At 43.1% G+C, this 17,731-nt stretch overlaps 1 protein-coding gene across 4 annotated transcripts in view; it reads right to left on the minus strand.

Moving 5' to 3' along the window:
• Positions 1-2,019: 2,019 nt before the first annotated feature.
• CENPK (centromere protein K) overlaps positions 2,020-17,731 on the minus strand; it is a 51,851-nt gene continuing 36,139 nt past the window's right edge. For all 4 annotated transcript variants that reach the window (XM_073344077.2, XM_073344078.1, XM_073344079.1 and 1 more), the window contains 3 exons: positions 17,331-17,466; positions 11,343-11,396; positions 2,020-2,559 (listed from right to left, as the gene is read on the minus strand). In XM_073344077.2, coding sequence (XP_073200178.1) covers positions 2,401-2,559; positions 11,343-11,396; positions 17,331-17,466 — 349 coding nt within the window. In that variant the 3' untranslated portion in view covers positions 2,020-2,400. The remainder of the gene's footprint in view (positions 2,560-11,342; positions 11,397-17,330; positions 17,467-17,731) is intronic.

The raw sequence follows: 17,731 nt of genomic DNA on the forward strand, positions 1-17,731 counted from the left end.
AATGTAATGGGTTTGAGGCTTTGTGGAAGAACAGAAGCTACCTGAGGAGAAGGACAGATAGTTCCGGAAAAAGCAGCTGGCTGGAAAAGCAGCAGAACTCGAAAGTTTACCACGGCAGCGGCTTTCCTAGTAGCTCAATCAAGCAGCTACCTGGAGGAGCAGCAGCAACCGAACCTTCTAGAAGGCAGCAGCTTTAAGGATGCTACGCCACCGGAAGATAGCTACCTGTAAAGGCAACCACCAGCAGTTCCGAAACACACAGCCACGGTGACTTCAGAAATAACAGCAACCACCATCTCCACCACTGGCACCACTGAGACAGAGCAGAAGGACCTCAGACGAGTCAGAGGGATTTTGGTGGGAGAGTGTAGGTCTAATTTTATGATTATTATTTTTTTTTAAAAGAGTGCTTGGGGGTGTCTGTTAATAAAGTTGGATGCCCACTCCTGAATGAGATCTTCCCTACTCATCCTGTGACCTCTTGGCCAGTGCTCACAGGATGTTAAATATTAAATGCTAAATGGTTAGTGTTAAATGTTAAGGTTAGTGTTAAGTAAATTTTTTTTCAAATCTGTGACATAATGGTTTCTTGGATGTGCATACAGAGCCTGCGTATACTGCATTGTATTAAGTATGGTATTAGATTGTAACATTAAGACTAAAGCCTTTGTGTATGCAGGATCTTTATATGCTTATTACATTGGAACTACTGTATTCTCGGTATGTGTTAGACATTTTATGCAGTCTGTCTCTTATCTTGCTGGGTTGCTTTATTGTACAATTCTTAAATGTAATTTGATTGGGTTTTATTAAATCCTATGCATCTTTTCTTCCTTTATTAAACTTACTAATTTTTTTTATTTCTTATGTTGTTGAAGAATTTCTGCTTGTGTGTGTGTCACCCCTTGAGTGGAAGACTCTATCCGTATCCTTTCAGGGGTTAGCAAGACTAGCTTGCCCTGGGGAGCCCTCTGCAGATCGGAGACAAGTCCCCTGATAACACCCTGGTAATTCCTTTAAGGCGGCCCACAACCTTGTTACCCTCTTGTTAAATTAGAAGTGCTATTGTAGGCTAATTTAATTGACGTCTAAAATTTAGGATAGCAGTGGCTAAGCATGTAGTCGCGGGCCCAGCTGCCAGCCCCCACTGCAACCTCTGATCCCTCCCCCAGCCTCGGCCCCTGGCTGGGGCCCTGTTCCCAGCCTGGAGCCAAGGCTGGGGACTGGGTCAGGTGTGGTGCCAGGAGCTGGGGGCAGTGCCAGAGCAGAGTTGGGGGCAGGGCTCGGACTCTGCCCTCCCATGTGGGCTGGCCCAGGCCCACCACACACCCCTTAACATTTCTTTGCGCCCCACAATTTGTGGACCTCTAATCAAGTTTGACCTCCTGTACATCTCAGCCCACCACCACCACCCGCACACACAACCCTCCCACCCACCCACAGTTGCATGATGGGCAACTTTCAACTCTTTCAGCATAAGAAGACCTATAGATTCTCTTGAATGTTTATCTCAAACCCAACACTGTTTTCTGCCATTGGTCATAAGGCATCCTGAATGCAACAAATGTGAAAAGTTATTTCTCCATTTTTTAAAACATTCAGACTGCTAATCTTCAAACCTACAAACTGAACTGAGATAGTTCAAGCCTAGCACAGAAGTGTAGCATAAATGTTAAAAGGAAGTAAGAGGATTGGAGCCATACAGCGGCTTTGTCTACACTACAGATCTTACAGTGGCACAACTGTGCCGCTGCACTACTGTAACGTCTCCTGTGTAGCTCCTCTATGCCAACAGAACAGAGCTCTCCCATAATTAAACCACAGCTAACAAGTGATGGTAGTTCACTCCGGCACTTTTGTCAGTCAGGGGTGTTTTTTTGGTGTTTTTTTGTTTTTTTAACACACCCGACCAACAAAAGTGCTAGTGTAGACAAAGCCTGAGGGAGTGTTGCATAAGAAAACAAACATGCCATATGCAAAGCATTATTTCTTTTAATTAATCAACAAAAAACAAACTACTTTAATTATTTTGTCTACATACAATAGTCCTTTAACTTGAATTTGACTCTTATCTAAGCCATCTGAACAAGCACTACCCAATTTCACAGTACAGTAACACACATCATAAAGTCAACAACTAATGGGATGAATGGCTATCATCATTTGAAGTTAAAAGAAAGTTTTGTCATGTCACAAGCTTCATAAGTAACTGCACTTAAAACAGGTATGGTTTGTCAAAAAATACTGTCCAAGCAGAAAAGATTAACACCCAGAGTTATGATAAAATATCAAATTATATATATATAAAAAATACACACATACACCCACACCTCTATATTTTTAAAGTATGAGTACTGATTCAACACATTTCTTCTTTTTTAAATAGTCACAAAGGTGCCTTTACTGATGAAAGGCTTCTAAGCGTATTCTGCTTGGATCCTCTGCATGTCTCAGTGCAATTCCATACCGCAGCAGCAGTTCAACATAAGGTGGCCAGAAGGAATCACTGATTGTCAAATATGGTTCATGTGGTGTACTCATTAATCTGTTTATAAGAAGCTGGAAGATCAAGAGAAGGAGATTCAAAATATGCATAAAACAGGTTGATTTTTATCTATTGTTAATCAAGGAAAGGTGAGCACACTGATGTCATAAGAATTGCTTACCTAAAAGATACAAAGCCTGTTCCAAATTATTCATTAAAGAATGTTTAATTGATTTAAGTATGAAATTGTTGAATATTAAATTTAAGTTGATTCTCTTCCCTTATGTAACAATATTCTAATTTTCCCCCAATAAATCAAAAGCATATATTGGATTTTAGGTATGTATATAGTTATGCAAGCCATTCAGTCAAAAAGATAATGGAATGTAACTGCAATTTATTTAGTTTTTAAAATAAAAGCACACAAAGACAATGTAGCAATTTAAGATTTAGTGTCTGTTTAACAGGCTTCCAAAGTTGAGAGAGAAAGTTAGGCAAACCTTTATTTTAGACATTTTCTGTTTTTCATATCCACCAACAGATACGACCTCGCTCTCATTTCACTGCAATATAACTCTCCAAATGACCTCTTTTGCCAACAAGGGCTCCTTCTCCCTCGCCTTTCTTCAGACTTAAAACAATGGAATTTCCATTCTCTGACTATGAGCCAAGAAACTGCTTTCTGAGTCCCAAAAGGTTCTACTTTTGGCAGTCAGTTCCCCTTTTACAGTCATCTTCTATTTACTTTTAACCTTAACTACTAATTTTACTCAAGATACATATCTTTTCATATCTTTAATGCTTTGTTTCCTCGCTATCTATTCCACTTGCTTGTCTTGAGCAAGTGAATCAATGTATTAATCAACTTCCTTCTCCCGAGGCAAGATAAGTACCCTCAAACAATTCCATCTTTTTCTCCCCTCCTTGACCTAGACTTGGCATTTGACTCCATTGTCTGCAATCTGATCATCAGCCTGGTGTCTCTGTTCCTGTTCTTAGAGCCCATATATTTGTAAATCTGCCTACTGGCATCTTCACAATATTGTCTGTGAACACCGCTGCCTTGACAGCCATGTCAGCCCAAATCCTACCCATGCTTTCATCTCTACTCACCTTAGCTACTGCAACTCCCTTCTCTATGGCTTCTACATGTTCTAGCTCTCCAGACTTTAGCATATACAGAATGCTTCTGCCTGCCTTCTTCCCAACACAAAGAAACATAATAATCTTCATCTCCAAATACCCTCATTGGTGACTCATTCATTTTATATTCAGATCAGAATTGTCTTCCTTCTTTCAAAACACTCTATTGATTTGCTCCAGCCTATCTACCAAAATGTTTGCTCTGTACTTCCCTGCCCCATATCTTCTGTTCATTTCTCACAATATTAATTCATGATCTTTCATAAACTGTTGCTGGCGAGACTTCTCAGCAACACCCATATTCTGAAATAACCTTTACCATCACATTCTCTCTCTACTGCTTTTATTTAAATTATTTATACTTGTTTTTGTACCATAAGCATCATGTTATTTTTAAAAATAACTTAAGAAAAAGAACTAATTCTTAGTTTTACGTGAGTGGGAATCATTGCTGAAGAGATTTGAAGGAGGAATGTTACACTGTGCATAGAAACATGCAACATCCCTAGAGTATGAAGCAGCACAAGAAAACTTACTGAGGCACTTCTGATAAAAGTTTACACAGGGAATTTAAGGGAACAGGAACTGGCAGATTACATGTTCCTACAGGGGGAGTAATGGAACACGTAAACAGGAGTGTATGCAAAGTTGCTATACAAAATGAAGTTAAATCCAAAGATAAAATATAATGTAACACTTATAGGAGTGTCTAAGAATGGCTGCCACAGTGGACTGGGGGTTATAACTAATTTTTATTTTTTTAATTTATACCTATTCTTTGCCACGGTAAATTTATGTGATTCCAATTAAGTAGTCATCACTATTGGTATTGTATCTCTATAGTGGAAAATATATACAGTAAGAAACAGTTACTTACTGTAAATGTGGTTCTTCGAGATGTGATGCAGACATGGATGCAGACTGTATTTCACTTAGCCGTGTGCATGCCCAGGACACCGGAGCTGCAGAAACTAGCAAAGCAGTACCTGGAGATAGGTGGCACTCATGCCTCGTAGCTGCCACCTCTCCTCCAGCTACATTGGGGGTACCACCTCAACCCTCCCTCAGTTCCTTCACACAGAATGCCCAGAATCAAGACTCCGGTGCAGAGGGGACAGAGGGTGGGTCGTGGAATACACATTTGCATCACATCTAGAAGAGCCACATTTACAGCCAGTAACCATTTCTTTTTCTTTGAGTAAATGCAGCTGTGTATTCCATTTAGGTGACTCACAAGCAGGAGACAAGGCTCAGAGTCTACCTAAACCAGGACTGCAGGACTGTTCTATCAAAGCTTGACTCAACCCTGGAAGATGTGGTTATGGTGTAATGGTTCGCAAACGTATGCAGCAACAACCATGTAGCAGCCATGCAAATGTCCAATACGGAAACGTCACTCAGGAATGCTATGAACGTTGCTTGCACTCTTGTAGAATGCGCTCACACCCACTGAGGGGGAGTAGCTGAAGCTGTTTCATATGCAGTCTTGATGCATGATGTTATCTATTTGGAGATCATCTGTGAAGAGACCGCTTGACCCTTCATGAAATCTGCACATTTCACAAACCAACGAGGTTAAGCACAAACTGGTTTAGGCCTGTACAGATAAAAGGCTAGACATAGCCTGACATCTAAAGGTAGGGAGACACTGCTCCTCCAGAGTTGAATGCTGCTTAGGAAAGAATGCAGGTAAATATACCACCTGGTTCAAATGAAACTGAAAAACCCTTCAGACGAAAAATTTGGATGCAGTCGTAAAGCCACTTTGTCTTTGGAGAATTGTATATAAAAGGAGGTTCTTCCATCAGAGCCTGCAACTCTCACACACTCCTTGAAGATGTTATTGCTACCAGGAATGCAGTTTTCTGACACAAAAGCAGGAAGGGACAATATGTCAAGAGCTTGAACAGAACTTCAATTAAGGCCGCTAGGACCATGTTAAGATCCCATAGAGGAACCAGTTCTTGGTTTGGGAGGGGGTTGGGGGAGATGTAGAAAAAGAAGCCCTTTTAAGTATCTTGCTATCATGGTATTGGTGAAGCCCGATCTTCCCTGAAAGGGGGATGAAATGTCAACATCACTGCCAGATGCACTTTCAATTAACTAAATGTAAGCCCCAATGACTAAAAGGTGCAGCAGATACTCCAAAATGTCCTGGATAGAGGCCAGCATTGGCTGGATTCCACAAGCTAATGACCACACTGAAAATTGCTTCCATTTCACCACATAGGCCATTCTGGTGGAGGATTTTCTACTAGGAGGAGTTGGACAGCCACTGAACATCACACTTCCTCCTCATTCAGCCATGCAGCAGCCATGTCATGAGATGAAGGGAGCTGAGCTCAGGATGCAAGGTGAAGCCTTGGTTCTGACTGAGCAAGTCGGGATGGGGAGGAAGCAGTATGGAAGGCTGAACAGATACTGAGAAGAGGTAGTAGAACCAGCACTGTCTTGGCCACACCAGGGAAACAAGAATAAGCTTGGGCCAATCCACCTTAAACTTGAGAATGACCTGAGGTATCAGCATCAAGGGAAAAGCACAGAGAAGAGACGACTGCCAGCTGAGGAGGAAAGCGTTGGACAATGAACCAGGACCGAGGCCCCGTCAAGAGCAAAAGGGACAACGTTTCTTGTTGTCCCTTGTAGCAAACAGGTTGATCATTGGGATGCCTCAGGCTCTGAAGATAACCCAGAGGACACTTATGTTCAGACCACTCATGACTCAGAGAAAAATACTTGTGAGATGGTCCGTGAGAGGATTCTTAACCTCAGGTAAGTGAACGGCTATTGGAGTAATGTTCTCCTTAATGTAGAACTACCACAGCCTGATTGCCTCTAGGAAAAGTAAGCTGTAGTGTGCTCCCTTTTTGTTCATTCACATAATATATCAAGGTGGTATTGTCGTAAGTATGTGAACCACTGAGTCTCTGACACAGTCTCAGAAAGTGTGACCTGCCTTGTAAATGGCTCGAAGCTCCAACACGTTGATATGGGGTGATGTCTCCTGCTCCAACCACAGTCCCTGTACTTTTAGTAACCCCAGGTGCAACCCCCCAGCCCATCAGGTGAGGGCTGGACGAAGGGAATTCCTTGGCAAATGTTCTCTGGATGCATCCACCACTGCAAGGAAGAAGTTGAGGAAGTGGAGGAAGATGAACCAGTTGGTCTGGATGATGAAGAGTAGGATGGGTAGACCGCCTGGAGCCACATTTGAAGGGGGCGAAAGCGCAAGTTTTCAAACTGAATCACCTGTGTGGAAGCGGACAAATGACCCAAGACCCTCAGACATGTCCAAACTGTCGTGGAAGCCTGAGACTGCAGACTGATGCAAAGATGGCGAACTGTCTGAAAAAAGTAGGTCAGCAGAAACACTTTCAATGTCATGGAATCTAGCAGAGCAGAAGTGAACTTAATTTTTTGAGTGAGAGACATGATTAATTTCCCTATGTTGAGGATAAGACCCAGACGGTTGAGCAAGCTTAGTGTGGTGCTGACGTGAGCATGAACTTCCTCTCTGGATCTGTCCCTCATAACCAGTCATCCCTTCCTCTTGGGATACACCGTAACTACAGCCATGCATTTGGTAAAGTCCTGAGGGGGAAGGAGAAGAGAGGCCTAATGGAAGCATTGCATACTGAAAGTGGCATTCCACCATGAAAAACAGAAAGAACTTTCTGTAGTTCGGCAAAATCCGCACATGGAAGTAGGCATCCTGAAGGTCCAAAGAAGCAAACCAGTCATTCTGAGACAATGTAGGGAGAATGGTCAATAGAGTGGCCATTCGGAACTCATGTACCTGATATATTTGTTGAGGTCATGAAGGTCAAGGGTGGGTCTTACACCTGCCTTGGTTTTGGGTATCAGGAAGTACTGGGAGTAGAAGCCATGACCTGATGTTCCCGCAGAACCTCCTCCACTGCTCCCAAAACCAGCAGAGAGCAGACCTGTTTGAGGAGCAGTATCTCATGAGAGAAGTCCCTGAAGTGGAGGTGTGGAGAGGAACTGGATGGCATAACCTGATCTGATGGTGCTTAGGAAAGCAGGCCAGCCTGTCCCCAAACTGGGGAGGATGAGTGGGGGGAAGCAACCGCTGAAACAGTGCTCTGGAACAAGGAATGAAAATGGGTACTGGGAGGGCATGTGGACTGGATGAATCCAGAGCCCAACTGCTTTCTGCTGTGTGATCTGTCCCTCTTTCTGGGGTAGTCCCATTGCCAAGGAGGAGGAACAGGCTGGCCAAATGTATGCTGTAGACGATACTGCTGCTGCTGTTGAATGCCATATTGGTGCCTTTACACTTCCGGCATGTACACCCCCCCAGGACTGAAGGACTGCAGCATCTTGTCAGTTTTGTCAGAGAACAGCATTTGGCAGTCAAAGAGCAAATATTCAGGGGCTTGCTGGACATCAGGGGCAATGCCCGAACTCTGCAGCCAGGAAGCCCTCCTCTTGGTGACTGCAGAGGCTGTCACCCTGGCCGAGGTGTCCGTGAGGTCTAGTTAAGACGTCCAGCAGCCCTCAGCCACAAATGCCAGAAATTCCTCACGCAAGACCTTGTGCAGCTCATCTGTGTACTTTGACATAGCTGTCCAGTTGACAAAAATCGTTCTTGGACAGCAAGGCTTGCTGGTCAGCAATTTGCATCTCTAAAGAAGAAAAGGTGTAAATCTTCCTGTCTATGAGGGCCAATTATTTAGAGTCCCTATCCTTGTTATCTACATAAACCTGCCCTGATTGCCGCTGTGGTTCACTGCAGTTGCAACTAGGGAATTTGGGACCAGATGAGAATGAAACACCTCAAATTCCCATACAGGAATGAAATGGAGCTTTTCTATGTACTTAGCCTCAGGCAATATTAAAGCTGGCATGCTCCGCAGTGCCTTAGCCAATTCAAGAAGCCCATAATTGATAAGTATGGTGACTCTCCAAGGGGCAGATGGCAGGGAGCGAGTAACTGATCTGACTCGTCCATCACCCAGAACGAGCCAGGAAGTGGCGCTGCCAATGGAAGCGGTACCGTTGGTACTGAGCACACTGGTGCCAGAAATGGTTTCAATCCGTCATCAGTGATACTGGAGTGTCTGACAGTACCAACATTGAGCGGTGAAAGCTGCCATGGAAGCAATCATGGTGCCGACTGCTGTGGTGCTGAGGCGATTCCTGGTACCAAGATCCCCTGTACCAATCCTGGCATAGGACCTGCTTCCATAACCTGTGGAAAGGGAACACTGAGGTGCAGTGCTGACAGACCCAAGGGTTCAGCAGCTTGTTCAATCGATGGGGCTATAGATAATGCAGACATGGCAAACTCCTGGGCGAAAGGAAAGGTTGGAACCTAAAGGCAGACGAGATCTGTTGCTACCTGGTACGCTGCTGATGTAGAAACAGTCAGTGCCAGTATCTCCCTCATCGGTATCGGACTCAACGGGTGCTTGGTGGCCAGAACAAGAGTCAACAGTAAAGGTTTTCTAACATTCCTATTCAGTACCAGGGAAGAGTTAGAGGTATCCGTGCCATCTTACATACTGGAACCAACTTTGTGCCAGTTCCTGCTTTTCCTGGAGAAGGTAGAAGAATCACCCTGAGACTTGGAGTGGTTTTGATTGGTCTTATGCAACCTTCTCCTTGGCAGAGTAGACAGGGAACAGCTCCTCTGTTTCTTTGGTGAGGTACCTGCTCCAGAACGTGAAACGGCAACACTCTTGGAACCCAAGGGCGATCTCCGACTTGATGAGGGCTGCAGTACCAAAGCAGGTCGCATGGCCTGTTCCAGCCGTTGCTGTTTCTGAAGAAGGTCCTGAGCCACTTGAGTCCATTTCTGGAATGATCTGCAGATCACACAATCCTCTTTAAAATGGGCCTCGCTGATGCGGTGTTTTTGCTCTGCATGTGGGGCTCACTCCTCCTCACAAAGGACAATGTTTAAACTCCAGTAAGAGCATCACCAAGGAAAACAAATTAACACAACTAACACAACATAACTAACATATTGAGAGGTTGTGAGGTTAAGACCACACAGAGCTCTGACTCCAGTCATGGATGATAAGAAGGGACTAAGGGACGATTGGGGGAGCGCCGCCTCGTGAAGTCAGGAGAGGTGCTATGGCCACGAGGTGTGAGCACCACATCTCTATGGATACTGGTAGGCAAGTTTCTCCCTCTCTCGTGCACTGGGCGCGCACACACCTAAGTGAAATACATGGCTGCGTCTACTCAAAGAAGCAGCTTTATATAGTGGCCACATAAATGAAAAGCAATACATTGATAATTTTAAAAGATAAAGTAAACATGGATGAATTGTGGAAACCTGGATGGGAATGGATATATTATTTGGTCGCAAATTCTGAATGGGAATAGCTTATATTTACACAAACAATAAACCCTAAATTGTGATCACAAAAGCAAAATGTGCCTCGCTTTGCATTTGTCTCTAAGAAACTATTCTCTAACACAACAGTTCTGAAATTTAACAGGCACTGAAACTAGCACTAAATGGCTCAACAAAAACATAAAACGAAGATCAGTGAAACTCGAAGTTTAGGCTAAGTTAATGAAAATTAAAATCAAGTCTGAATGTCTGGAACTAGTTTATTCTTTCAAACAGAAATCAGACACCTGGGTGTTTTAGTACTTTGCACGTGTTTAAAATTAGTGAAGGGAATATGAAGAGTAATTTTAAGGTATAAATTTTTTGAAATTATATTTCCATAGGGCTTAATAACTCATTTGGCAACTTTAATTTCTGATTTGCTTTCAAGCCCTACCTAATTTGGCATTAAAAGGCACGCTGAGATACTTGAGGCATGTAACATAAAGTTGAAGTTAATGAAATTAAGTACAAAAACTCACAGTCTGCACTTTCAAGTAAAGCATAACAATGTCATAGTGACCGGATTTTAGCATCTAAACACCAGAATGTTATAATTCCGCAGGCCTTCCCTCAGAACAACTGCTGTTCTTCATGGAGGTCTCTCACACACAGACCCCTATAAAAAAGCCCTGTATTCCCAAATACTAAGTTTAGGATAGAGAAGGTGCCATCATCCAAACAACCTTTTTAGCTCTATCATATTTATGCCTTGCAAATTCATAATTTATTTGGGTTTTTACAAATTATAATAGGAGTGTCCATTCAATAATCTGAGCATCCTTGTCAATTAAAAAAAAAACAACACAAAAAACTTAAAAACAGACCTATCAAATAACCCAACAATATGAATATATTAGAAATTTATTGACTTGTTGCTGCATTATATTTCAGAACTGTGTACATGCAAATAGTACAAAATATAAAAGTTAAACATTTTAAATTCAGGTTTTTTAACCAAACCATTTTAATATTATTTTCTACTGTGAACTATTAAGTTAAGAGTTATAAAACCTGATTTAAAAATTAGTGAATTTAAGAATGACTTAAGTTTGACTTTGTATCTTAAAATTAGAAGTTTAAAAGCCTATAATTTTCCGATTCAAATTGTAGGATCAGTTTGCTAAATTATTCTTACATTTTAAAAGAGTTTAGTACCAGAGAGTTACTTAGGGTGCTCCGGGGATTAAAAGAGGAACCCAGTAAGATTTTTTTTTAAACACAGTTTCTATTATCTTAGTTATTTTAATTGTATTTTCACACACTATCATTCATTTTGCTTATAGACCATTGCTGGTTTTGATCATTGTAAGGAAAAAAATGACATCACACACAAAACCATTTTACCTCTAAAATTTCATGTAACGTTACCAGTTGTACAGTTGGTTCTTCAGCTGGACTCTACAAAAGCAGAAAAAAAAATGTTAATTAACAAAGAAAAATCTCATTGCAAATAATTCAGAGTAATGAACAGACTGATGTTTTTTACTTTAAAAATGTTGAGTCGTCATATTACAAAAGTTAAATATTTTAATTGTATATTCAGCAACAAGTTCAATGTAAACTCCAAACAAATTCAATGTTTCTCTTAAACTAAGTTGAAAATAAGATATGTAATATTACATCAGTCAAGAATGGGATTCACATTTTATTAATTCAAACATATTATTATTAAACATGAATGGGAGTATAAAGTACTCATTCTGTGTCTAAGATTGGTAAGAAAAATCACAAGATCAATGCCTTTAAATAAATTTTCTAAAGTTCTGGACAAAGAGATGTAAACATGTGATTATTGCAAAAATATTGTAATCTTGTTTTAAGAGTTCAGCCCACAGTGCCTTAATGTTTGCTCTTAATTTATATTGCAATTTAGTATTTTTTGGTTTAAGCCTCTAGAGGTTAACCAAATACGTTTACTATGTTCAAGAAGCAAAATTCAGTTTTGCCATAGGATTTTCTTTAAATGTTTTCCTTTTTTAATGTTTAATGTTATGGTTTGAAACTGTTATAATATGTAACATAGAGCTAGTTCATGAGTCTTACAAGTTAAAAGATGGTCAGGATTTATTATAAACCCCAACTTTGGAGTGGAGGAAGAACTAGGTAATTTATAAAAATTGACATAGGGCCAAATCCCGCCTCCTTCCTCCATGACTGTAGAGGGTCCCCTGACAGCAGCACTTCTGAGGCTCAGCTGCACCAGAGACCATGTTTGGAAAGGGCCACAAAGGAGTGCACACACCTCCCATTGTGCTACAGAGCCCTCCTCCATGGGATCTCCTTGCACTATGGGAGCAGGGGACGTGGAGACTATATTAGTCTAAGGGCTACAGTAGCATCCATGGAGTGGTTCTAAAGACGCTCTACAACCTTCGGTGATTTTTTTCTTCCCGCTCCCCTGCCCAGCATCTCGCTATTTGGGCTGGGCACTGGATTCAACATTTGCCATTAAGGATAGAATTGGCATATGGAGTATCAGCATGGGAGATATTTTAAACAATTATACAAAGAGAAATTATTAGTTTGCTACTTTTGAGTCCTGAGGATGTTAGCTCAAACATTACTTTTAAAGAAGTTTTTATACTTGCAAAATTAAAAAAAAACCAACAGATGAGACTTTATTTTTGGTAAACCAATGGTGTTAAATGTTTACAGTTTCTTAAATTAGGTTCCCATTCTGTGGTGTGACAAATTTAACCAGCATCATAAATTCCATCACTTTTAAGCAAGATGGCTATCACCACATGGAAAAAAGAATACTTTTTCCTTCCCACAAGTACAATTTACATATAAAATATTTCTTGTAACATAAACTTTCAGACTGCTTTGTGTGACAAAAAGGGTGCATCTTTCTTTTAAGCCTGGAGACTTATCCTGCATTTTCAATTTAATTCTCATGCCCTGCCCATACGAAGACCCCAATCTTGAATCACATGCTTCAACATTAGCAGAGATGCTAACCTTGCACTTAGACCAGGGGTGGGAAAACTATAGCTCGGGGGCTGCATCCAGCCTTCCAGACGTTTTAATCTGGCCCTCGAGCTCCTCCCGGGGAGCAGGGTCCGGGGTTGCCCCACTTCAGCGCTCCAGCCAGGGAGCGGGGTCAAGTCTTGCCCCACTCTGGGAGGCTCCCGGAAGCAGCGGGCATGTCCCTCCTCTGGCTCCTATGTATAGGGGCAGCCAGGGGGCTCCGCACGCTGCCCCCGCAGCTCCCATTGGCCAGGAACCGTGGTCAATGGGAGCTGCAGAGATGGCGCCTGCAGACAGGGCAGCGCACAGAGCCACTTGGATGCGCAGGAACTGGAGGGGGGGAGATGCTGCTGCTTCTGGGAGCTGCTTGAGATAAGCGCTGCCTGGAGTCTGCGTCCCTGACCCCCTCCCATGCCCCAACACCCTGCCCCAGCCCTGACTCCCCTCTCACCCTCCAAATCCCTCTGTCTCAGCCGGGAGCACCCTCCCACACCCTGAACTTCTCATTTCTGGCCCCACACCAGAGCCCGCACCCTAATCCCTAATTTTGTGAGCATTCATTGCCCACCATACAATTTCCATATCCAGATGTGGCCCTCGGGCCAAAAAGTTTGCCCGCCTCTGACTTAGACTTTTATGGATGTTTATGAAAAAAAATTAAGGAGGTTGCTTGAAGCGGTCTCCAGTGCCAAATTTGCAAAGCCAAATACAGATAGGGTGTCTCAGGTAGGACCACGAAAGCTTGTAGTGCATTTTAGGTGCACTTCTGTGCATGTTAGAGTAATAACAGTGGTACAAGCTGAAGTAACTTTTAGTAACATCAACAGCCATGGTCAGGTCTGACCACAATATTAGCTATATCCTCGCTCCTTTGCAAGCATTTCTGAAACCATTCCATGTTTTATTTTGCCATATTTGGCTCATTTTGTCAGTGGGGCTTGGGGTGCTGGATTCACTGCACAAGCCACAGGACGTGTGTTGCACTCCAGCTGCCCCCATACACCCCGCTGGACATTGTTACTGTGCTCTAGGTACCTGGAGTGCACGAGCAAGGGCACACAGAGCAGTTAGAATGCAATACGCAGCCTGTGGCTTGCTCGGTTGCAGCGTGCCAACCCATTCAAAATGTCCACAGCTTGCCTCCTATCCGAATGACCCTCACTCTGCAGTCTGTGCATGTGCCATGGGGCAGGAATGCCCTCAGAAATTTCTCTCATGGTATGCTGTGAGGGAGTCATCCTGCCCCCAGGGGACAGTGGGACACTGGATGCTAAAGTGGAGTTGCTGGCTGGGCTGAAAGAAGGATTAGGTGGGTTTCAGAAAACTGGGAAAGAGACTTGTTAGGGTGGAGTTGGGGGAATGAGAGAGATATGAATGAAGGGGGCTGTTTGGTGGGGTTGGGGATAAAAGGAGAGTAGCTGCCCAGTGTCAGCTGGCTCAGGGAGACAAGGCATCAATACCAGGTATAGGCAGTGCTGAACAGGCGACGATTACTTACTGGTGCTGCAGGCAACTGCTTGCAATGTCACATACCCAGAGGTGCCCATCCAGCCCCAGGTACTGGCAGTCAAGCTGAGGGAGAAGTTGCAGGGATGCCAGCATGTCATCCCTGACACATGCTGCTTGTGCTCTCAGCTGAGCTCTGTGCTCCCTGCGGCGGTTGGTTACACAGCAGCCACTTTTTGGGCTCCTGGCAGACACACTGGTTTGGGATGGTTTCCTCCTGCCAGGAGAGCTCACCCATGCAACTGAGGAGCTACCCTGCAAGCCTCTCCCAGCCTGACTGACAAAATGGTGGCACATGACTGCACAGGGGTGCTGGCAGTGGAGAAGAACACCCCTGCAGATGCAGCACTGTGTTCATCAGACCCAAATGGTGAATGACACGCAACACATACATAATCTTCCTAATTTTTCGATATATGTGCAAAATTCGTAGATTTACATCTGATTTGATAATTTTGTAATCACATTAAAAATTGGGAGAATTATTAAAAATTAGGGAGAGCTGGCAGCTCTGCATTAGGTATGCAAGAGATCTCTCTGAAATCAATGGGATTAGTCATGCTTAAAAAGTTAAGCATATGCTTAAGGATTTGACAGATTGGTTCGTTTCATAGGCCCCAGTTGCTGACAATGGTTGTCAACAATGGATCCCTCTGAACCAATGTGGAAAATGGTTTAACTACTAATGCAGACAAGTACAAAGTATTTGAATTACTATTAAATTAAGGTTACAGCAATAACATGGCTGAAAGCAGCTGTGTCTCTTTTTCACTAGCAGTTCAACAATTCCCGAAACCGGTTCTGGGAACCCGATGCTGAACAGACAAGGCCCAAGTGTCCTCAAGAGCCCAAATGATAACCTTTTTTCCCTCCCAGTTTTTGTAGCTATTCTTTTAAACAGTAATAGTAAAATATTTGATTTTACTATGGACTTTGATTTTATTATTTAAAATTCTCCTTGACTGCCTATTTTCCCTAAAGTTTAAAGATGACTGTTAGCTCAGTTTCCCTGAGTAGGAAGTTGAGGGTTCATATTCTAAACTATTCTCTGTAACACCTACTTTTGTGCCAACAATATTGCTGCACAATTAAAATTTGCCTTTGAAGAAAAATATTAAAATATCCAGATGGGAGCAGGGTAGACTAATTAAGAACTTGTTTCACTAAGCCCCCATACCAGCCCTCTATGATATAACCAAACTTTGAAAGGTATCACTTAGATCAGAGGTGGGCACACTATGGCCCGTGGGCCACATCCGGCATGCAGGACCATCCTGCCTGGCCCTTGAGCTCCTGGCTTGGGAGGCTAGCCCCCGGCCCCTCCTCTGCTGTCTCCCCTTCCCTGCAGCCATGCGGGCAGTGCGGCTTGCGCCTGCTCACCTCCCAGGCTTTCCAATAAGCCAGTCCTGCCGCTCTGAGTGGCATGGTAAGGGGGCGGGGAACAGGGGGGTTGAATAAGGGGCAGGAGGTCCTGGGGGACAGGGAGCAGTTGGATGGGGCGGAGGTTCTGGGTGGGGGAACACGGTCAGGGGATGGGGAGCAGAAGGGGGTTGGATGGAGCGAAGGTTTGGGGGGGAGCGGTCAGGAGACAGGGAGTGGTTTGATAGGCGTGGGAGTCCCGGGGAGCCTGTCAGGGGGTGGAGTCCCGGGTGGGGGGCATTAGGGTTGGGTCAGGGGACAAGGAGTGGGGTGGGGGTTTGAAGAGACACAGCCTTCCCTACCTGGCCCTCCATACAGTTTTGCAACCCCGATGTGGCTCTCGGGCCAAAAAGTTTGCCCACCCCGACTTAGATAACAAGAACAGTTGTAGGAAGTGACCTGGACATTAAGGTCAGAAGTGACCATCATGATCATCTAGTCTGACCTCCTGCACATTGTAAGCCACAGAACCTCACCCACCCACTCCTGTAATAGACTCATAACCTCTGGCCGAGTTACTGAAGTCCTCAAATCATGGTTTAAAGACTTCAAGTTACAGAGAATCCACCATTTACACTAGTTTAAACCTGCAAGTGACCCGTGCTGCAGAGGAAGCCAAAAATCTGCCAGGGTCTCTGCCAATCTGACCAAGGAGAAAATTCCTTCACAACCCCAAATATGGCGGTTAGTTGGACCCTGAGCATTTCGGCATGACCCAACAGCCAGATAACTGGGAAAGAATTCTCTATAGTAACTCAGAGCTCTCCTCATCCAGTATCCCATCAACAGCCATTGAGGATATTTGCTACCAGTGGTCACAGATCAGCTGTAACCATTGCAGGCAGTCTCATCATACCATCCACTCCACAAATTTATCAAGCTCATTCTTGAAGCCACTTAGGTTTTTTGCCCACATTGCTCCCCTTCGAAGGTTGTTCCAGAACTTCACTCCTCTGATGGTTAGAAATCTTCATCTAATTTTAAGCCTAAATTTGTTGATGGCCAGTTTATATCCATCTGCTCTTGTGTCAACATTGCCACTTAAATACCTCCTCTCCCTCTCTGGTATTTATCCCTCTGATGTATTTAGAGAGAGCAATCATATCTCCCCCTAGGCCTTCATTTGGTTAGGCTAAACAAGCCAAGCTCTTTGAGTCTCCTTTCATAAGGTAGGTTTTCCATTCCTCTGATCACCCTCGTAGCCTCTCTCTGCACATGTTCCAGTTTTAATTAATCTTTCTTAAATGTGGGAGACCAGAATTGCACACAGTATTCCAGACGAGATCTCACCAGATGAGATCTCGCCATCAACACTACATGTATTACTTAAATACGGTTTCCACCTTTCCAGCCTTGTGACTTTAAAATTATATAAAACCTAATTAAAGAAAAAATAATAAAAACCTTTCAAATTTGATAATTTTAAAGAAATCTTACTTTTTTCTTCTTTTTAGCACTTTCATCTTCTTCTGGGAGAGGAAAATGTTCTTCTAGGAACTCCCCCAGAGCACTCAGGAGCTCTTCCTTATATGCCCTTATTTTCAGCATTTTACTTTTCAGTTCTTGCAAAGCTCTAAAAACCCAATGTAAAAATAAAGTTTAGCTGATGTGACATGTAATTCAATAAAAAGGCACTGTTGCTACAATAATGGCATCAATAACCCAAATATCACAAAGTCCAAGTGCAGCCTGTAGCACATTTGCAACCTAGATTTCAAATGTATTTTATTACTTGATTTATTATTTGATCTTTACCAAAGATATCAAACAGTAACATTCGATTTTTAAAATCTATTTTAATTGTAATACTAATATTCAATCCTTTAACTTTTTTTTTG

Source organism: Lepidochelys kempii, chromosome 5, assembly GCF_965140285.1.
Source record: "Lepidochelys kempii isolate rLepKem1 chromosome 5, rLepKem1.hap1, whole genome shotgun sequence".
Lineage (NCBI taxonomy): Eukaryota > Metazoa > Chordata > Testudines > Cheloniidae > Lepidochelys > Lepidochelys kempii.